At 46.5% G+C, this 23,042-nt stretch overlaps 1 protein-coding gene across 1 annotated transcript in view; it reads right to left on the bottom strand.

The window, feature by feature from the left end:
* Positions 1-22,566, bottom strand: part of LOC119442125 (solute carrier family 22 member 7) — a 43,505-nt gene extending 20,939 nt beyond the window's left edge. Inside the window, exons 1-7 of the mRNA XM_049661908.1 lie at positions 22,224-22,566; positions 17,832-18,270; positions 10,117-10,220; positions 7,444-7,598; positions 6,649-6,817; positions 4,491-4,623; positions 3,021-3,154 (exon numbers count right to left, since the gene is read on the bottom strand). Of these exons, the coding sequence (XP_049517865.1) occupies positions 3,021-3,154; positions 4,491-4,623; positions 6,649-6,817; positions 7,444-7,598; positions 10,117-10,220; positions 17,832-18,188 (1,052 nt within the window). The 5' untranslated portion in view covers positions 18,189-18,270; positions 22,224-22,566. The remainder of the gene's footprint in view (positions 1-3,020; positions 3,155-4,490; positions 4,624-6,648; positions 6,818-7,443; positions 7,599-10,116; positions 10,221-17,831; positions 18,271-22,223) is intronic.
* Between the last annotated feature and the right edge of the window lie 476 nt (positions 22,567-23,042).

The following is a 23,042-nucleotide window of genomic DNA, read 5'->3' as shown; positions in this document are numbered from 1 at the left end:
CAAACGACATTGTCATTCAATCATGTTACAATGGTTCATTCAATTACTTCCCGCTATCTCGCATGCAACACCATTTTCGCACCATCGGCGCGCGAAATTACTTATATTCAAGCTCAACTTGTACTTAAGCAGGCCCTGACACACTTTTTGAACATAATTAATAAACGTTGCCGATCTGTTAACGAGGTTCGCCAAATATTATTTCCCTGCATGCAGCAGGTAAGTTACAATATCCCGTCAAAAGCAGTGAACAGTCGCTTGCTCTAGCATTCGCATCGTCGTAATCGAAAGTACTTGGCCCCATAGAGTTAATATACTGACTCTAGAGGACAAGCTGCCCATAGGGCTCATGCACTGAAATCGGTCACCGCAAGAGCGCCGCCATTATGATACGCTGATGTTGCCAGCTCCTGAAACGCTTGCTAGACTTGGCGCTAGTAATCAGTTTTAATCTGGCAACCTATAACTTGTAGTGTGTGTGCAGCCGTGTGCGCGTGGGTGTGGGATGTGTTGGCCGTGCAGCTGGCATTTACCCAACACAAGGATGACCCTGTTAAAATTTCCGCCGGTATGTGGTTTTCAACGGTCACGCACTAGCGAAAATACCGTATAGCTGTTAAAGCTTTCCTGTTTGCTGTCGCTAGTATCACTTGACGAGCAATAGGTAAAAAAAAATGCTGTACTGCGATGCTTTTCGAACGATTGCGATGAATCACGAAAGCTGTCGACTCGCGTGATATTCTGAACAAGTCGTTTACTTACGTTTGCTTACGAAAGAACGTTTACTTACGTGTGAAGGGAAATGCCAGAGCCATTTGGAGCTTTAGTCTTGCACAAAAGGCACGAAGGTGCCATCGCGTCAACCGATGTCGTCGCGCGATCACATGTCAGAGCTAAACTATACCAAACGAAACCATAGAACACCCATAACAAAACTACCACGCATCCGAAAACGCTAAACTATACCAAACGAAACCATAGAACACCCATAACGAAACTACCACGCATCCGAAAACACAAATAAAAAATATCCGAAACCGAAACTCGCGTTATTGAACGAATGAGTACATCGTGAATTGCATAAATTACGTTAGCAAACGCTTCCTGTAAGCTTAATATTCGCACATCACCTTCATAAAGCCATCAGGTATTCGTTTTTTATGACACAACTTAAGGCGATCTATAGTTGTTTTCAACTCTCAAAAGTAATTGCGCTGGCCACATTGACGCGTTACAAGATGGCGCCGACAAGATGACAGCGCCCTAGTGGTCCCCCCCTTTTCGGCCCAGCTTTGCCTCTAGAGTCAGTATATTAACTCTATGCTTGGCCCATTAACGCTACTGGCTCATTTCCTTATCGCGAGAACATTCTCAGTAATACGAAATTGCTAACATTCAATTAAATTATAGAAATATATTTATGTCTGCGATCTCAAAAAGACAGAAAAAATCATTTTATCTTTGCACTGCGCGTAGCTGCGTCTGCTGTGCATGGCCTCAGAGATGGCAGAGGCGTGCTGCGTAGCGTACTCTACCGCGACCGCCATGGGGTGCCGCAACGAGCCCTTTCACCACCGCGACACTTCAACTTTTCGCCGGGGCTTAGCCCTCTTGGCTTCTCCGCTGAGTAGCTTCCAGCGCGCTATAGCGGGGACGAAAAGAGAGGGAAAGCGGGGGAAAAATTTGTGGCACGAGATTAGTGGGACGGCGTACTTTAAAAGTGAGGCAATTCTATGATTAGTTACAAAAATGTTCCAGGGTCCCTTTAACTCTTTAACTGGCAAGATGAGAAAGATTTGACGTAGAATGGTTTTATTGTTTTAGGTTTTATTTACTTTGCTCAAATACATACCGATTGAAATATTGAACGGTTTCTCTAAAAACTAAGCGAGATAGAGTAGGTCAAAATTATTGTTGACCAGGTGGTGAAAGGTAAGTGTGTGGTGCAAAACTGGCCTCTGGCACTTGTTTTGGCAAGCTCGATGTGTGCTCTCGAGATGTACCCTTTTGGAGTTTGTTTAAACGTTCGCACACACATTTATACAAGGACGTGCAACCAGTCCATCGTGTACGTCTTGCGGTTGCTGCGAGACACTTCAACACCTGATATTGGAGTGTCCCGCTTTCAGTGCGCAGCGCATGTCACTAGTGAGGAACTATCATCTCCTGGGCCTGCGGTGTACCACACCAGACGAATGTTTGTACCCAAGTGGTTGTGCGTCTGGACGTGCGCAGGCTCATCGCGGTCTCCTTACTTTTCTAGAAGTAACGAACTTAGGGGCACGTTTGCAACCCAGGAACTATTTCTTCTATTTTACATTCTTTAGTAGCGTGACCTGCAGTGACGGGCCCTACTGTGTGTTTTACTTTATTCTTTGAGATTTGTAATCTGGCTCTTTCTTTCCTCTTTCCTCCCCTTCTTCCTATGTTCCATTTCTATGTTTGTCTCCCCCTTTCTGAAGAGTAGGCAGGCGTTGTGCCCTTTCCGGTGGCAGTTGCCAGCCTTGCTCCTCACTTTCCCTTTGTGTTTATGTTTACAAATCAAATAATAATAATAATAATAATAATAATAATAATAATAATAATAATAATAATAATAATAATAATAATAATAATAATAATAATAATAATATGGAGTTAAGAAATAAGACCTTGCTTAAAAACGGGAAAAAAATCACATTGGCGTGAATATGACCCCCCATGCGATAAGAAGATAACGACGAAGCCTTCAGGTTTTGTCACCAATGCATCTGCTGCTGCGCACGCTCGACATTTTATTGAATACCACTGTTGAGCAGGTACATAAATAAAGGTAAACTGAAAGGCGCAGACTAACATATGCATTTGTCTAGTTTTTTGCAAATGCGTTTGTTAGGTCAACAATATTGTTGACCTACAAGTTAAAGGGTTAATGGCGCTGCGGAAATTACAGTCTCAAGTTCTGTGGCGGAAATGTGCGAAACCCGCAACTTAGGCCCATAGCACGAAGGTTAGAGTACAGAAGATGTTTGTTGCCATACCATGCAAAATAAATAAATATTGTGAGTCGCCGGATTCTGGGTGATTTCACGAGCAGCAGCGTCGTCTGAAAGAAGCTTGGCAGTTTCCCCGACGGCATGAGTTCCTCGTCGTTCTCTTCGCTTGCTCCTTGTTGCTGCATTTAAGAATGTTTAAAAAAAAGCCTAAGTACCATTCATCGGTTCGACCTCGGATTCATGTGCACAGCCACTTGGACGTGTGTACGCAACACTCCGAACATAATTTACTGACAGTGCTGGCGAACTTTCCCAGTTCTGAGCAAGAAAAATTCGCGCAAACTTGATCTTACAACGATGGAACACTGAAAAAGCAGAACACATGCAGGAACTAAGGAACACGGAATACAGGAGTAAGAATGAAGACCCGAATTCTGCACTTCCGACTATCGAATCCTTGTCCGCCGTTACAGTGTAAGACCCATTCAAGCGGCAAGCCATAATATGATAGCGTCTGAGGTGCGCAAACACCGCAAAACACTTTGATGCCAAATTTAAAAACATGCATTTATAGCAGATTTTTTTTCCTCGCTTGACACACGCTCACGTATTGCTTACATGTACATCTTTTTTAGTGACCAAAGCAATTTTCTAGCGCACAATTAGAGTTAAAAGATAAGCTTAAACAAGCGTTGTCGATACGTTGATGTAAAAGTCTTCAAATGCAAGTCGTTATTATTGCGCAGTGGGCACAGCCTTCCTTCATCCATCTATACATATACTTAATGATCATACTGCTTCCTTAAGCCAAAAAGTTTTTGAACTGCTATTATAAAGCTGGGCAACCCCGCTCCAGTAAAGTAAAAGCAAGCATGCATTTGCAGGGAACGGCCGCCTGGCGCTAACTGCAATGCTACCTTTACTCAACGTTTCGGCAATAGGGCGTCCCGACCTCCCGTCTGCCTGAATGTGAGCTTATACCTTGAATAATTAAATAATAATAATTCAGATATGCTGTGCGGAAATCCGTACTTATAACTTACTCGAAACTTACTCTACGCTGCTCGTTTTCGTACACTTATTTGAATTATTTATTTGTTTTAGCTTGCTGGATGGGGAGGGTAGGGGAGGGGGGGGGGGGGGGGGGAGCTTCGAGTTGTTGTTTAATTCGGTCTCGCGTTGCCACCCGCTAGCCTACTGGTCAGCTCAAATGATACAAAACGACTATCCAGTCCAGAGTACGATCCCCGGAACAAGACGAACTTTTCTTCAACCGCGAAATTTGCTTTTAGGGGACACCGAATTTGATCCACTGGGGTATTGCGAGGGCTCAGATGGGCGGCAGTTTTTCCTAACGTGAAGCTTACTTCACTTGCGGAGTGCCCCCGAACCTGTTCGAATAATGGCACGTTTGATTCGTGGTGTGTCTATATGCTTGCAAGTTCACAGCAGGAAATGCGAGGCCACCTCGCACACCGCCAGACGTTGCGTAGGCATTGGCAATGTTCATCTTACGAGCAGCAGTTTGTTGAGGGTTTCCCTGGATAGTTTCTTTCCGTTAATGCGAGAAATCCGCTCCAGGGAGGCCAGCGCTTCCTCCTTGCGGCCAACAGATAGAAGCCACCTGGGGGATTCTGGTACCCAGAAGCTGCAGGACCAAAATAGTGGCGTAATTACACGTTTACGCATGGACATGTCATGGCAACTGGTAAGCAAAACGCATAATGAGGGCCAGCAGCTTGGCTATAGTCGGTCTGGTACGTTATAAGCAGTTGGGAATCAGCGCTAAATAGACGGTAAATAGATGGGATACAAATATGAGCGGTTGAGTTCGGCTCCTGCTCTGTGTGCGCGTCTATTTAGCACTGATTCGACAAGCAAAATGGTACTTAAAAACGTTCGGCCATTACTAGACTATAACAACAATGAGCACTTGGAACCGTGGCCTCTTCTTCTACCATCTAATTACGACAGCAGGTTTGTTTGTTTGTTTCTCTGTCGGTCTTGTTTGTATGTGTGTGTGTTTGCTTGTGTTGTTGTTTTGTTGTTGTTTTTTTGTTTGTCTGTTTGCTTGTTTTTTGTTTGCTTTTCTTTTGTTTGCTTTCTTGATTTCTTGTTGTTTTTTATTGTTTGCTTTGCTTTGCTTTGCTTTGCTTTGCTTGCTTGCTTCAAGCACGCCAGCTACGTAGACTCGGCTAACAGCCGTAAACAAAAGTTAACCATCAAAGAACTGATTATCGGCGTTTGTGGCCGGTTCCCTCCGGGTTGAAATAAAACGTCACTGCAACTGCGCCGAAGCACTATATTGTTAGGGCATTTAAGGCGGTTCTCATTAAGAAAGTGAGAACAAGCTAGGCACAAAGAATGATGACAGGACTGGCCCTGATACATTTGTACAAGAAAAGTAAGCCAATCACCGTTCCTGTTTTTAGCGAGCTTTACTTTCTCATTATTCGCGTAATTAATACATGTCAAATTATTTCCTGAAAATGCTACTAAGCAAAAAGCCTAAGGTTGGCGATGAAGTCGAAAAAAAGGCACAAGTGGTGCCGTACCTTCAGAGTTATCCACAACCTTAAGAAGGTGGCGAACATGTATGGAGTGCCTGTGGTTTTTTCCGCCCCTAACAAGCTTGCCCGTCTCTGCCCCGAAGCACAGGTGGCGCTACGAACACAGTCCAACTAAAGTCCCTATATAGTAAAAGTACCTCCATATAATCTTTCCTCCGTCGTCTCCTCTCGTAAAGCGCTTGCTTTTTTCTTTATTTTTTTGCTTGCGAAAGCAAGTCGACGGTGGCAGCCCTAGAAAGTCCACGTTGAAACTTTCAGGCCGGGCGCGCGCCGCCGCCGCCGTCGTAGACTGCGGCTGCGCATAGGTACTTTCAACATGGCTCTGAGGCGGAATAAAAAACAAAATACAAAGAAGTCAAAGCGCGCGCTATCATCGTCCAATCGGAGATACAGGATAGAGCGAAGCGGCGTTGATCAAAGGATGGCGGTACTTTTCTTATATAGGGACTTAGTACAACACGTTAAGCGTTACGTGCATTGCTCCACTGGAGTGGTTTATCTGATTCCAGCTCAGCTGTGGTAAGTTCTACATTGGGCAAACTGGGCGCTCCGTCAACGACCGAACGCGAATATTTTAAGGATGAATACGACTGCGCACTTGTCTGCTAACTTGTCTGCGCATTGCAGATCTTGTCCCCGCTGTGAGCCACCGTTTTTTTAATCTCAGGATCCCAGGCAGAAGCAAGAACAGAACCGCATGTGAACTGTTGGAGGCCTATCATATCCAAATCACTGGTCTAGCCTGCGTGATTCAAACTACTGTTACGCTTTATTATTCGGAATTGAGATAACTAAGCATTTAAAGGTCATAACACTGCCTTCGGCTGACCGGCGCCGTTTGTGTGTTTTTATGCGTTTGCGCATGTGTATGTTTGCGTATATATAGGATGCCAGCTGTTTCGGAATAAGCAGTTGTGAGTGTAGCGCTCGTCTTTCCTTTCCTCTCGCCTCTCACTGTTATCTTTTTTTTTCGAGTTTTTGCGCTACAAAGTACCATGTTCAGTTATATAAACCATAGCGTCCCGTTACCACGCTCCCTTAGTACCCCCTTTGTGCCCACATATTTATAGAAAACACTTTTTCGTGCCTGCTCACGCACTCACCAGACAAGTGCTGCGAGCAAGAAGTCGATGACCGTGGCGGATAGAAGCAGGGTCCTCCAGCTCTGCACCAGATAACCGTACCAGGGAAGCGCGGCTGATAGGCACGACCAACTCATGGCGAAGATCAGCGTAATCAGGGACCTTCGGTGGGACACCGTGAACTCGATCGCTGCGAGTGTGCGCGCGGTACATTAAATGCTTGTGCTTGTAGTACGCACCGCGCTAGCTAGAGAAGGCATTGCGACGCCTGTCTCGTGATCTATCGTGAAATCGACACTGAATTCCGGACAAGAGCTGGCGTCACCGCTTGTTTTACGCTAATAAAAAAATTATGGGGTTTTACGTGCCAGGAACACGATCTGATGATGAGGCACGCCGCAGTGGGGGACTCCGGAATAATTTGGACCACCTGGGGTTCTTTAATGTGCACCTAAATCTAAGTGCACGGATGATTTCGTCCCCATCGAAATGCGGCCGCTGTGGCCGGGATTCCATCCCGCGACCTCGTGTTTAGCAGCCCAACAACATAGCCACTAAGCAACCACGGCTGGTATGTTTTACACTAATAATTTCCCTTTCGGCGGCTGCTCTCAAATGTCCAGAGCGGAAATGTCCCGTCGTGAAGGGCACTGGTTGTACTGGTCCCCTTGGCGTCTTTGACGATGGACCATTATATTATCGGGAATAAGACGCGCTCACGCAAGTTAACTATAAATCAAACCAGAGTGTAAGGCTAAACGTGCTTGCCGTGAGACTGTCATTATCACACCAGGTATTAGCAATGGAGTAGGATACCTATGACGAATGTCGCGCTGCAAACGGTGCCGGCCCCAAGACCAGTAATGAAACGAAGAATCGTAAAGCCCACGAAGCTGGAAAACAGGGCGCTGAATGCGTTGCCGCTCCCACCTAGGGCAAGAAGTATCAGGATGGTCTTCTTCCTTCCCAGCCTGCGAGTATCAACTTGGTCTCAATTTCAGGCCGCACGAGTAGGCGCGGTCCCTTTTACATAAAAATATGCAAATACACTAACATATATATATATATATAGTTTATTTTGCACAACACACGTAGCTGAAAAGCAGAGCGCCACTCTTCAAATATAGCAAATTCTATACCGCTTGTGTATGCGTTTCCCCTATGTCTCGTTCATTGTTTCCGGGCTACGAAATTAGTTATGTACACCACTTTATATTGTTCATTTTATTTTATTTATTATGACTTTCTTTATTATTATAGACTGAATAGTTTACTTTCAGTGTTGTGGAACATATTCACCAAACTAACTTTAAGTGCAATCAGGGCAACATCAATTCAGTCAAGCCAGGAAGGGGTACTCTACAATTAATCACATCCATGTCATCAGTCAGGTAATTGAGAAAACTGCCGAGTGAAATAAACCTCCCTATATGACTTTCAGGGATTACGAAAAGCCGTTTGATTCAGTGGAGATACCAACAGTCAGTAAAGCATTGCGTAGTCAAGCAGTACAGGAAGCATACGTCCATATATTATCAAATATTTACCAAGACTGCACAGCTACATTAATTCTTCGCAGGAAAATACCGATCAAGAAAAGGGTAAGACAAGGAGCATAATCTCTCCATTGGTATTCACTGCAGGCTTAAGCCTGTTTCACGTGGTGCGATATTACACTGCGTTCCTCACAGGTACGATTTCCGCAAATGCGAACTTCGTTTTGCCGTTTCACATGCACTGAGCGCGGCAGCTGCGATTTTTGCATTTGCAACCACCTGGCGGGAAATTCAGTTATCCTTAGCCTCAGTTTGCTTCGGTGGAAACAAAGTAAAACTACTTAGAAATTGTTTTGTGTGTGTGTGTGTGTGTGTGTGTGTGTGTGTGTGTGTGTGTGTGTGTGTGTGTGTGTGTGTGTGTGTGTGTGTGTGTGTGTGTGTGTGTGTGTGTGTGTGTGTGTGTGTGTGTGTGGTGTGTGTGTGTGTGTGTGTGTGTGTGTGTGTGTGTGTGTGTGTGTGTGTGTGTGTGTGTGTGTGTGTGTGTGTGTGTGTGTGTGTGTGTGTGTGTGTGTGTGTGTGTGTGTGGTGTGTGTGTGTGTGTGTGTGTGTGTGTGTGTGTGTGTGTGTGTGTGTGTGTGTGTGTGTGTGTGTGTGTGTGTGTGTGTGTGTGTGTGTGTGTGTGTGTGTGTGTGTGTGTGTGTGTGTGTGTGTGTGTGTGTGTGTGTGTGTGTGTGTGTGTGTGTGTGTGTGTGTGTGTGTGTGTGTGTGTGTGTGTGTGTGTGTGTGTGTGTGTGTGTGTGTGTGTGTGGTGTGTGTGTGTGTGTGTGTGGTGTGTGTGTGTGTGTGTGTGTGTGTGTGTGTGTGTGTGTGTGTGTGTGTGTGGTGTGTGTGTGTGTGTGTGTGTGTGTGTGTGTGTGTGTGTGTGTGTGTGTGTGTGTGTGTGTGTGTGTGTGTGTGTGTGTGTGTGTTGTGTTTGTGTGTGTGTGTGTGTGGTGTGTGTGTGTGTGTGGTGTGTGTTGTGTGTGTGTGTGTGTGTGGTGTGTGTGTGTGTGTGTGTGTGTGTGTGTGTGTGTGTTTGTGTGTGTGTGTGTGTGTGTGTGTGGTGTGTGTGTGTGTGTGTGTGTGTGTGTGTGTGGTGTGTGCGTGCGTTCCTGCGGCGTGCGTGCGTGGCGTGCGTGCGTGCGTTCGTGCGTGTTGATAACCCCCCGCCCCTGGAGTCCCACTTAGCCCCTTACCCCCTTTTTGTTTAAACCCTTTTCTTTCATTACGCAATTGATTATGCAACTAAGATGTAAGGCGAAAATCGTCTGAAACTCGAAAAAGACGGCATTTTTTTACAATTTTTTTTCCGTGCAAGAAATATAAATTTTTCTGTTTAGATGGTAATTGGCAAAAATGTCAACCCCCCCCCCCCCCCCCCCTGGAGAAGATCCTGGGTACCTACTGAGCCAAGGTATCTACACTGTCCTACAAAAACCGAATTTACATCAACGCTCGTCGCCCCGTGTTCTACATATAGTTATCGAGAGATGCAATTGCGTATGGCGGAAGCATGCGACTTATGTCTATCGTAGGGCACAATCATATCTGCTTTGATTAATGCTAGCAGTCAACGCAATTCTTAAACTCCGCTTCTTTTGTCAGGTGACTTCTTCGTGGGCTTGGCTGACAGATCGGTGGCGCCATCTAGGGTGACAAGTGCTAGGTAAAACTCGACGCGGCATATGTGAGCAGTAACATTTTGCACGCTGCATTGGGCTCGGGAAAGTCGGGAACTAAATTCGAGGGTTTTTTCAAGGACTGTGTGTCATGGGGCGTCCGTCGTCAATATAATTTCGCCCCCTCTTTAGAAATGGTTTAACGTGGACATATTTTTCATTTAAACACAACTAGGCATGCGAATAAAAGCGTGCGCGAGCATTTGGCGAAAATTGCTTTGGCTACAGCAGCAACATAAAAATATACGGGTGCAAAAACCCATTACAATGCCTACCTGTCTGCCAGAAATCCGGAGATGAGGCATCCCACCATTGAGCCTATCCAATAGGCGGTGTGAGTGGCGTACATCTTCCAGTTGTCACCACATATCCACTCGTTCTGCGGTGCAAAATAATAAAGGCTGAAGACTAGCCGCGTCATAAATGCTGCTTAGAACAACAGGGATCGTATTCCTTAAAAAAAATATGGGGTTTTACGAGCCAAAACCACGATCTGATTGTGAGGCAGGCCGTAGTGCGGGACTCCGGAATAATTTCGACCACCTGGGGTTCCTTAACGTGCACCTAAATCTAAGTACACTGGTGCTTTTCGCATTTCGCCCCCATCGAAATGCGGCCGCCGTGGCCGGGATTCGATCCCACGACCTCGTGCTTAGCAGCCCAACACCATAGCCACTAAGCAACCACGGCAGGTAAAAGTTGGTATTCTCAAAACGTTATCATGCCAGAAATATCCGTAAGACCAGGTGCCAGCTAATTATGGTGCTCGACACATATCATTAGTGAAGGCGGGCAGCCAATGAGGAAGAGAACTTACAAAGGCCCCAGTCCGGGCTCAGGTCATCATGGCCATCAAGCACATGTTGAAGGCACGTGTGCACAAGAGAATGTTTTGGGCACATGGGTGCAGGAGGATCACTTCGGACACCGGAGACGGAACTCAACATCTAATTGATAGTATATTAATATCTAAGCGTCGATAGCTCACTATTACCAGGTATTACATTAGGTGGCTTCCTGGGCCAGCTCGTAGAAATGAATTAACATTATACACTACGAAGAGGAAAGGTCACTATATTGTGTCTTGTCATTCTTGGGCTGCTTAATTATGGACATCATTCGACAACACTGCATGTGTTTGGCTCCCGGAAATTTTAATCCATGCTTGTCAGTAAAGTTGACGACCATGACAACAGAAGTAGAAGGAACAATTTAAAGGGGCCCTGAACCACTTTTTATCGAAGTGGAGACAGACAATTGAAATGAAAATAGGCTATTTGAGAAATACTTTGCCGCAAAAAGTACTTCAACGCGTTCAGCAGAAGCGGAGTTATTGGCAATCAAACACGGCCTCCGCTGTGCTCTCCTTCCTCTTTCAAAGCCTTGCACTGCGAAGGCTACAGCGGAGTGGCGAGGGGTCACAACACTAAGCCTTCGCAATGTCACCGTGGCGCGCAGTTCAAATTTCGTTTTGGATGTTAACGTATACACCACTACCTCCGATTTTGCTGCCTACGACGCACTAAACGTAAGCCAAAAGCGGTTGTCCACAGTGAGCAGCCAGTAGACTCGTGGCGGCACCCAGCGGCGGCCGCGGTGTAGCCGACCACAGCGACCAATAGCAGCCGTGGAATGTGCTTTATTACGTACTAAAGCACACGGAAGAGAGTGAGGATCATGGCTTCTGTTGAAACGAGAGCATTCGAGAGAAAGGTGACTTTGCGCTCCACTTGCGAGCTCCACGCACCACCTACGACAGCAAAACTTGGCTCAGATGTTAAGAGCAGCGTATGCTACCCGCGGACTATTATTTCACTAAGCCCGAGGGATGGTTCAGGGCCCCTTTAATTCAGTATGGCGTTAAAAAATCAAGCGGCGAGCAGCCGAGTTTTCTCGAGGATGCGGTTTCTAGGGTTGTTCTTGAAGGATTAATAAAGGATTCAGACGTGAACATTGAACAGATTCATAGAATTGGTAGGCCATCTGAGAGTAAGTGTCGACCGGCAATATTTAAGTTATTAGACCGCAGACACAAGACCAGGATACTTAAAAGCTGTTCGGCGCTTAAGGGCACAGACTACAGTATTTCGGAAGACTTCTCTCCTAAGGGCAATCACTCCGAAAAAAGCTCTGGCGAGTACAGTAGAGAGCAGATCAAAGGGAGACAAAGTGTTCTTGTCCTTAGACAAAGTAAAAATCAACGGCAAATTCTTTCGATGGGATGATGCACTGAGCAAGGTGGTGCCCGCGGTGCTCACAAAATGAGCAAACTATACCACTCTAAAAATGGCAATACCGGTTCCAGTGACGAACGCAGGCCAAATATGTCTACAGTACCCACCGATTATATATAATTTTCTGTTATGAACGTTAATTCAAGAAGTATTGCGAATAAATGTGACGAACTTTAAACCCTTCTTTTGACTTATGATCCGGACGTAGTTGCGATTTAGGAAACGTGGCTGAACAAAAACATGCCTGATGCTGACGTTCTACCTAATACGCACAAAATTATTCGCCGAGATCGTGGCTGTAGGTATTGCAATCGTTTTAAAAAACGAAATTCCTTTCTCGCTTGTGCCCCACAATGCCAAAGTAGAAATGGCGTGAGTTTCTGTTCAGTTATATGTCGCTGCAACGTTCTTATCGGTGCATATTATAGGCCACCCAATGCTGCTATCACTGTCAAGCTCAATGGCACATACCAGGGACAAGAAAGAAAAGAAAGGAAGGAATGAAGACAGAAAGAATTAGAGAAAAAAATTAGCAGTGGCTTAGCTCGGCTATGCCAGGATATACGTAGCGTTCGGCCACATCGTTCAGAACCGGTAGACCTGGTGCCATGGGCGGGTAACGTTGCCCATTGGTAACGCTAAAGAGGGGAATCTTCTGTTTAACCAGAAAGTTCTTGCACGTTGTACGAACCCGCGCCACGGTTTCACCCCACTCAGGCGGCGCCGCTAAACTCAATGTTTCACGCATGGGACTACTTACCGGCGTCAAGTCTTTCATGTGCCACATTCTTTCACACACGTCACACACATATCCAAACGGATTGTTTATGAAGTCCGTCTCGAAGGTCCGAGTCGCACTGGCGCTTTCGCTAAGTTTCACAGTATAGTCCGTCAATCGGCGAGCCTTGACGTCATCGACGGCGTCTTGTTGCTGCTGCTGAGATGGTCGGGCACGTCGCTCAGCCTCCTGGTGACGCCGCTTTGCTAGACGTTCCTCCATTTGCTCCGATGTCTCCGCAGCACGTTTAGCCTTCTTCTGTTCGTTCTTCCTACGCTCAACCGCTAATTGTCAGGCAACTACTTCGGGATCCGATGAGTTAAGCTTCTCCGCTCTTCTGGGCCGCTGAGCAGCAATTTAGCTCTCCTTCTCCATGACTATAGACGATAAAACGATCACCGGAAGCTGCGCCTCCTGACAGCGCCCCCAATGTGGAAATTTCAAGCAGCGTGGTCGCACCGTGGTGCAGTCTCCGCTTTGTTTACATTGTTTCGCCCGCGCTTTCCTTCGCTGCTCGAGCTCACGGCGCTCCGTTTTCGACGGAGGCAGATCGCGTGCTTGCTGAACAGCGATGCAAAGACTGCAGTGCGGTCTCAAGAAGGTTGCCGACACCGACAGCTTTTTCGTGGCGGCAACCTCAAGAAAGGGGAGCGCCTGCTTCCACACGTGTATGGCGTTGAACAAATTGTGGGCGGTGATGTGACAGTGAAAGCCAAGTGCGTGTCGGAGTTGTCCAACAAGGTTGTATACGACATCGAGTTAGAGGTACACACCGAGTTCAGTAATTTAGTCACTTTTATTTCGCTATGGTGAAGTCACAAAGCGGTCGTGTATGCTTGCAGAGATGTGCAGAGACGGTGACGATTGCGGTTGGTTTCGTTGGTCGCTGGGCGCGCACACACGGCTGCTTTCATTTTGGCTCCCAGGGAGGGGCATCAGCACTGTCAGCACAGAAATAACACAAATTAGGCGCCAATAAGCCAATAAAATTAATTAACGATGTAAGTACTACATATGCGCATAATGCCTTATATCACGCTGTATAAATATCATGCCTTATTCAATGCAGATGTTAGAGTCATGGCAACTCATTGCATTATTGAGCAAGGTATCTTTTCACTGGTCATGAGAAATCACTCGTACAAACTGCTCCGCGACATGAACCCAGATCATGGTAACCAGCGATTACCTTGGGACCAGCAGCGCGAGCGCAAGAATTAGTGGTACATGCCTCATCAAAGAAAATCTACTTTCTCGTCAGGCGAATGTCCCGCCGCAGCTGAAGTAAGCTCACACCGATGGCAGGCTACTTACTACACCAACCAAGATTCTTGGCAGGAAGAGTGAAGCAGGAAGAATGTGCAAGGTGGCACTTACTTTAAAGCATGCTTGGATATTGTGAACCTCGAAAGCATGGCCAAGCAACAAACATGGCGTGAACGTCTCGGGCAGCTGGTTTCCGATCTGCCGCTTACCGACGCACGCGATGACCGCAGCTTGCATTAAATACGGATTGCCGCCACACCAAAGACAAGAAGTGCGCGGCCCCTTTTGTTGTCTGCACAACTACAAATTTAAGTTGCAGCGTTTGGAAAAGGTATATAATTCTCTTGAGCTCGTCTTTGCCAATCACGAGTGAACGAACAGTATACAATCAATTAACTTTCGGGGGGTTTTACGTGCAGAAACCACGATATCATTATGAGGCACGCTGTAATGGAGGGTCTCAGGAATAATTTTGACCACCGGGTATTCTTTAACGTGCACAAAAATCAAAGTACACGGTAACAAGTGTGTTCTTGCATTTCGCCCCCATCGAAATGCGGCCGCTATGGCTGGGAATCGAGCTTACCGGCGCAACACGTATGCATTTACCGCTAAGCTAACACGCGGATGTCACCGTAACATTCAACTACGCGACACGTCTAAAAACAAATGACCATGCGTTAATTACAGGCATATTACTATTGCGTTTTTATCGAGCGGCCGTGATATTGCATGCGAATGCGAAAGTACGTGACTTACTTGACTCGGCGCACTGCAGTTATCCACGCTTGTCGTCTGCCCATCTCGTACCACCTCCCCGGAATTCTGTAGGACTTCACGGGCAGCTTTCGGCCTTTCGAGCCTGTTGTGGCAATCAACACAGCGTGCCACCTTTCCTGGTTGATGAGGTCGCGCTCGCCATCGCGAAAAAGAACGCGCACGATCGCTCGCGCCGTAGAGAACACGGGCGCGCGCTGGCCCAGCGACGACCGTCGACGCTTCCATCCTTCCTCCAGGCGAGCATTTGGAGCTGGTGTCGCGCAGGCAAACTTTAGGTTGCCTCGTCTATAGACGTTTTCACGAGAGCGCTTCCGATGGTCTGGCGTGGAGAGTATGTGTCAGTGTGGCCTGTTCAGTCTGGACTGTGAGCTTGCTTTGCGCTTGCATTGCGGAGTGGTAGCTTTCCTTAGATGTTTCCGTTTATTTTTGTCACCAATGACTTACGCTCGTAAATAATGGCATATATACTCATCAAAGGGCTAGAGGCCAGCACTGTGCAGTTTATGGGTGCACAAACAACCAGCGGAAAATAACGATTTTGGGGTCTAAGTGTGTCCACAACACAGCCTAATGTGAACCAATGCACACATCAGTAAAATAATGCATTTTGGTAAACCATTTTCGGCATATTTCCAGGTTGCGAGAATTGTCAGCTCTTCGATGCAATATTTTCTGGTATGTAGTGGCAGAGGCTACATTTGTTATTCTTTCAAACACGACTTCATTCCAGTGCCTAATACGGGGGTCACACGGCGCACTTTTGATCTTGATCGAGCCTGATCTGGATCGAATTTCTCAGGCGCGATTAGCTTCTTTGCTCAATCTGCGGAAGGGAGCGAATTGTGGTCGAACATTTCGATCCAGATTGGGCTCGATCGCGATGAAAAGTGGCCGGGTGACACCGGTATGAGACAAATTTTGTACAAGTAAAGTTCCTCTGTGTAGACTAAATTGTGAAACTTCTGCAGTGCGGTGTTTAGATTAAAAATCAAACCAGGCTTTTATTTCTTGCTTGTTGAAAACGCTACAATCTTTATAGCGTTTTGACAGAAACATGCGAATAACAGGTTTACTGAAGCGATGCCATAGCCATTTTCCAAGGCTAAGTGAAACGTCACAGTACAGGTGGTTTCTAAGAATTTTTATAGACGTGCTGAGATTCCAGCTGATAACGCGATAACCAATGTTTGTTAATGCCACGCCGCTATTGGAAATTGCGAAAGAACCAAGCAATAAGCTGCATTTTATTGCAATTTCTGGTTGGTAACGCAGCGACATGAATTAAACAAAAACAAAAAGCACACGAACGAATCAGAGTCCTTGAAAGCTAACTAACAGATGATTACAAATCACATGCAATGAAGCGACAACCATCCCTATCACGATGAGGAGTGAATGAGATCGGCAAAACGCAACACTAGATAATACAACGTCGCTAACTGTTACCGTTACCCTGTATTTATTTTAATAAGCTACCAGTCTGCGCTCGTAAACAAAGCAATTTTCACACTTCACCCGAAAGTGAAAACGGTACAAGCACGAAAACAAACACTTGTCCTAGACCCGCGCACAGACGGAACCTTGATACAGGCGGTAATATCTATATGAATACAGGAACGATATTCATATGGAGCGAAGGACAGTTACATCGCATATTCTAGGTATTTTTGGAATCCACCTGTCATGACCTATGGGCAGCATCCACTGCAGTCGGCGGCGTATAGCAGATTTCGCTCGTGGCACTGCGAAAAATGCCTTGCTATTTTCGGTGTGGTTGCGACAGTTCGGGCCGCAACACCCCGTCATACTGCAAGCGCTGTCAATGCGTCACATGACATTAGTTCTACAATTCACCCGAGAATACACTTGTGATCACACGTCTCTCGACCAGCAGCATCGAAGAAATAGCACAAAGAATAATAACAGCGCCGATGTCAATTGTGTTTGGCCTGCAGGAACCCGCGGAGGGTTGGCGTCGCCTGCGAAGTGTTGGCTTCTCCGCAGCGCAGCGGAACCACTTTTGACCGCGTGATGGCGCTCGGCGAATAGTGGTGCTGTAATCACTGGAGGTGGAGCGAGCGGCGCGCGGAAAACAGTGGCGCAACTCTGGCTCCCTGAAGGGAACCTATACAGTAACTCTAGCGGCCGTCGACAACGCCCTGAAATTTCTCTTAATAAAGTTGTTTCCTTCTCCTCCATTCCAGCGCAGAATTTCACTTCTCTTCTGTCGTCGTAATGGGGAGGCCGCATTTACGGGTTTATGAGCCATTGCTTAAGGCAGTATGAGCCCATTAGCGGTGCATCACTGCATGCTTCGCACCTCCCCAGGTTTCACGTTAGTGGAGCTGCATTTCGCTCAATGGGTCATTTGACACTTACGCATAAAATTTAATTCACCGCTCAAACCGAGCCTACGACTTTACTCGTGCTAACTGTACATACAGCTCTAATGGCAGGCCTCCGAAAACAAATTTCGCGCCTTAGACAACCAAATGACGTCAAATGACGTCACTGACAAAACTAAAACAGTAAGAAAGGTGTCCATAATGGCCATATTGCTGAGGTAGTTAAAGAAAAGAATGATGGTGCCGCTAATACTTCATGGTAAAAGACATCATCAAGCTTGTCCTAAAATAATACTAGTGACGACTTGGCCGCATGGCGAATTTTTCGGCATGAAGGGGAGATGCTATTTGCCATAGAGCTAAGGTCATCTCTCGTTAATGAACTCCGTCTCCCCTCCCAACACCCCCACCCCACCGCCAGGATGAAGGATTAGAATATCAAAATATCCTGTCAGCAGGTCTCCACGATAACATTACCTAACAGACTCAGTACTTGAGTCAGTTGCATCTTCGAAACACTGTAGGTGCTAGATTTGTGCGCAATAATGATTAACAAGAGCACAATATAGGATTGACGACGGGCTCACCTCCATCGTGATGGACGTGAAGAACTCTGCATTGTCGTATCTCCACCCCGTCGGACAGGTGGCGCCGGTGTAGTGACGAGTCGTGAAGTTAGCATAGTTGCCGCTCTCGACGGCGTCCGACATTTCGTCTACGAACTGGCAGCGTCCTCTGGGCAGCGACGTCATGTCCAGCACTTCGCCACTGACCATCACACCCTTGCCGAAACACCACTGGCTAGGCGGCGCAACAAGGACGAGCACGTGACCCAAATAACATATCGCCGCGTGCCACGTGCCAAGCACTACTGCAGCGGCGATGATAGTCCTGCTGAACAGTCCGAAGCCACCGATTTCCTGCAGCACTCGCTCAAATTCCATAGCTCCCGGCCTGGGTGAGTGTCGTCGCGTAAACGCTCGTATATAAGCCGCCGGATGTCAGCAGGGCAGATCACACCTGTAACTAGGAAGATACACGGTACTTCAACACCTGCAGCATGGAATACTTTCTCAGTGCGTCAAACTGGCGTCGTGTCCTTTCGTTTCACGTACAACCGACCGCAAAAGTTTTCAAAGCACTAAATTTATAGAAAGAAAGAACAATGTGCTAAAGAAAGAAAGAAAGAAAGAAAGAAAGAAAGAAAGAAAGAAAGAAAGAAAGAAAGAAAGAAAGAAAGAAAGAAAGAAAGGATAGATAGATAGATAGATAGATAGATAGATAGATAGATAGATAGATAGATAGATAGATAGATAGATAGATAGATTTGCCACTGGAGCTGAAAATTCGGGATGTAATAAGATCGTCGCACGGCAAGTATAGCATTACTTTCTTTCCTCCGGGGGAGGATACGTTATCAGCGACGAAATTTATTTCTTGTCGCAAGAGCCGCGCAGCAAAATCTCTTGCGGTCAGGGCACGTCTCCCGCCATCACTATAGGAAATTCGTTGGTATGCCTAAACAGAGATGGCTTGTCAGAATGATAGTAAAATCTTTCATTAATTGCTTGTTTCGAGTAGATATTTTCACGAATTACCTTGGCGGAACTTGTGGCGTTCTTCCTCTGCACGTGGGTTGGGGAGGAGGAAGCGATTTGCGCAATATTTAGCGATAAGGTAGCCAAATAAAAAAAAATAATTTCTGACTTTCTTAGTGTGTACGCATATATTTGTGTTGCACTCAGTGAAGCAGCTTTGATGAAACATGCCACTTTGCGCATGCCTTCACGGAGGACTACAGCATCGCGTTTCGCGCACTGGAATGCTTTCAGCGACAGCTAAAAGGCCAAGGAGGTTTTAAAAAAAACCTTCAACCTCCTTGTAAAAGGCAAGATGCGAGGAGGCACGCCACGCTGCCGGCGTTGTATTACCGGAACGCTATGCGTGACAGTCAAAATGTATGCGTACGCAGCCAGAGTCCTCATGCGATCAAGGATAAACTTGAAACAAACGTCAAAGGGAATGCAGGTGAACGGGCAGTCTACATATTGTAATATTGTGTCAACGCACTGAAAATGACATAAACACGTTGCGATGTGCTTGTGTAAATGTACGTATTTATCAGAAGAAAAACCGTTTGTTCCCCTCGGCTATCGCAATTACATCTCGCTTATAAACAGAATCGCTGAAGGCAGACCACTGCTAGCGTGTTTCCTGATTGAGGAATTGAAGTACCGTAGGCAGGGCTGGAAGCCCGGCCATCGTCGATGGCAAATGTAATGTTTTGAATTTGATCTCGTTCGATTTAGCCGGGATGAATCCTACCGCTGCTGAAGTAGAGTGTGCGAATGGTTTAATGGTGCGAACATGCGAGCGGCCGTTGTGGACTAGTTGTGTTGCTCTCCCGATGTCAAGAGGAGATGCAGTGCAGTGGGATAGCTCCGCGTGTTCGCATGCGATCTTACACTGGCACAGTGGAATTTGGCTGAGTTCACAAACCAACGCCTTTGCGACCTGGATTCCAAATAAAGCTCCCCTTCTACGTGGCTTACCACGGCATGACGTAACTCTCACATGTCGCCTAAGGCTTGGAGTAGCCTTCACGGGTGCCTGCCCCTTCCTCATCGGAATTGTCAGCGGTCCCAAATGTAAAGTTTGTAGATGCAAACAGACGATTGTGCACCTTTTCTATGAACGTCCTTGTCTCAGTCTATGAAGAGGGCATGCAGGAACCCAACCCACTGTCAAGGACAGAGGCAGCGATGAAACGTCGGGTGCTTGCGAATGATGCCACACAGTCCTTATGAATCACACCAACTTTCTATGCACACACGCCTGCATTGACTTGATCCTTTTCTTCGCCTTCATTCTCCATCTGAACTATCCTGACCTGGGACAACAGTACTGTGCCAACTGAGCCTTGGCGTCGTTTCACAAAATCCTGCGCTTTCCGCATCGGAAAGGAAGACAGTGCTGCTTGTCTGAACTGCGGCAACGAGGAAGCTATCGAACATGTTATTTGCCATTTTTCTCGCTACAGCACACACAGGCAGTCGTTCGCGACCGCGTTGGCCCGTTTCGACGACCGGCCGCTTTCGGAGCAGACAATCCTGGAAGGCCGGCCAACATGGTCATCACACCAGAAGTCGGTCAAAGATATATGGAAGTTTCTGCGTTCGAGTGGCCTATTAATAATAGTTTGATACCCCCAGGTACTCGCCATCCCCTCTTCCTTCCGCGTTTTTGCATTCTTTCTCTGCTATTCTTTCCGTTTTTAATTTCCCCTTACACTCCCTCCAGTGTACGGTAGCAAACCACAACCTCCTTATCCGGTTAATCTCCCTGCATTTCCCAGCTCATTTCTCATTTTCTCTCTCTCTCTCTCTTCGCTTTTCAGTGCACAAAGAAGAGCGCTCTGCACCACGCTCGAAAAACTCGACTGTCGTCATGTTAACGAAATCACTATCCTTGACCCTTGGTCCAAGCCGACGTCAGCCCACGTTGCTTGATAAAACGCTGGCGGGTGCTTTTTTTTTTTTTTCTTTTCTTTTTTTGTCATGGTCTCTTGATAAGGCATCGGGGCTGTGTGAAAGACTGTTTTCATTGTCAGACGCATTCATTGTATTTATGCGAAGATATCATTTTCATAACCTACCCCTTCCTATCCTTTAGGGGGACACATAAGAATGTTTGCTCGCAAGTTCACAGTAAAATAATGTTTTCACAAAGGCTAACCATAAACAAACGCAGACTCACAGTAAGATATGCTCACAAAGAAAATTAAATATTTAGCAAACACACACATATGTCCAAAAGATGAAGCCACTCAGGAGGTGGTTTAATTGTGAGCAACTGCAACTACACGCATTTGGTCAGCTTGTTTTTGAAGCAGACACTTTCGCCAACCTTAGAGTCTTTCTGTTACGTGGTACCCGCACAGTGTCTGTATAAAAGAGCATACGAACAAGTCGTACTACCTTTCGCAAATATTAGGTTTTTCTATGTCATAACATGCTCAGTAGCAGCACCACCTTGTAAGTTCATACGCTCGTTACATGCAATGGTTCGCGAAAAAGAATTAACAAATAACTGACCATGAGTACAACCGACGAGTGTATGAAGACCAAGACAAACGGAGCCCAGAGGACCTTGGAGAGGCAGAGGCAGCGATGGCTATCGCAACTTCTAATTTTTCATTGACCCGGTCCAATTACCCACTCACGCAGTTTTCTTTCTGTTCCTTATTTTCTTTTTGCTACGTTGTTGTTTCTAGCCGGCATCTATATTTAACGTTTCTTTGCCCATCTATATTTAATTCTTCGCCCATCCTCTGTGCATGTATGTGCCACGTATCAGACATCGTCTTTCTCAAGTAGTAATCGCTACGTGCGTCCTCAGACCTGGTGCTCCACACGCATAAGTCTGCGCGCTGCAAGGACGCCATCGTATCTGTATATGAGTGGACTTAACGATTTAACCAACCATGAGCAATGGACGACGCACTTCAGAACTCACTCCTGCAGTATAGCGGCACAAAATGGGACAGCAGAATATTATTGAGTTGCCTCCCTTCATGACACCGCAATGCAACTAACGCCATATATATATATATATATATATATATATATATATATATATATATATATATATATATATGCGAGATTTTGGCTGAACTACCGCATACATGTTTACGCACATGGTCTCAGACATTGGATTTGCCATCGTCGTTGTCATTCACTCAAAGCTTCAGTATGTGCTGTCAAATGTCTATGCCATTCGGGATGACATTCTCCCTGCTATTGTTCTGTGTGGTTTCAGTTAGTATCGGCACATATATTACTCCTCACCGGCACTACACGCTGCATTGATACGTACCCTTTGTCTGAGCACTTAGACACATAAGTATTTTTTTTTTCTGATTCTTAAGTGTGCGGCTAAGATATGACCAGTATCGTAAAAAAAAATCAAGTTCGACTCACCTCGCGAGGGCTTGACTTGCACTTGGCTAGCTTAGATCTTTCACTGTCTCGACACGAGCTCAAGGTGCAGATTGCATGCGTCACTGATGAACACACAGGAATTCAAGAATCGGCTGTTACTAGCGGCTCCGTGATTTAACTGTGTGACTTTTTGTCATCTGCTTGTAATAGCGGTCCACACGACTGGCAACTAACGAGGTGTCACACGTGACGTCGGAGCGTTCTGCAAAAAAGAAGGCGCGCATTCTTCGCTGCAACACGTGCCTACTTTCAACTAAAACAGCGGCTTCGGTATGCTTGAGCACGTTTCTCTACTGATTCCAGAGGCCAGCACAATCGCTGTCGCTGCTTATGTTCTACCATCGGTGCGCAGCTGCGCCTTACAGGGCAAGCGACGGAGAGTTAAGGGGTAAGGGGAGGAACGCGAGAAGGGGAATGGACGTCCACGCAGCCGGCGAAGTCCAGCCACACACGTGTTTCAGCCGCGAAGGGCTCCTCTGTAACATGACTCTTCTGAACTAACAGCAAAAAAAAAATAATAAAAAGAAGGAACATATCGGACGAGATACCCGACTCACTGCGCAGACGCTCAAGTCTCAGTCTTCCTCGGTTGTCGCTGGCCGACGACGCCTCTTGAAGGACCCGGCTTCAGAGTGTCGACAGCGGCTGAGAACGCTGCTGCCTGGTGCGCGGCAAGGCGAAAGGGTTGTGACTACTTGGGCGCCATTTATTGGGGAAAATTGAAACTAATGACTCGGCCGCATTTCAACGCACGCTTAGTGTGACGACCGCGTGGAGTAACAAACAAAGCCCACAGAC

Source organism: Dermacentor silvarum, chromosome 2 (genome assembly GCF_013339745.2).
Source record: "Dermacentor silvarum isolate Dsil-2018 chromosome 2, BIME_Dsil_1.4, whole genome shotgun sequence".
NCBI lineage: Eukaryota > Metazoa > Arthropoda > Arachnida > Ixodida > Ixodidae > Dermacentor > Dermacentor silvarum.
The sequence above is the reverse complement of the archived record's forward strand: the minus strand, read 5'-3'. Positions and strand labels throughout refer to the sequence as shown.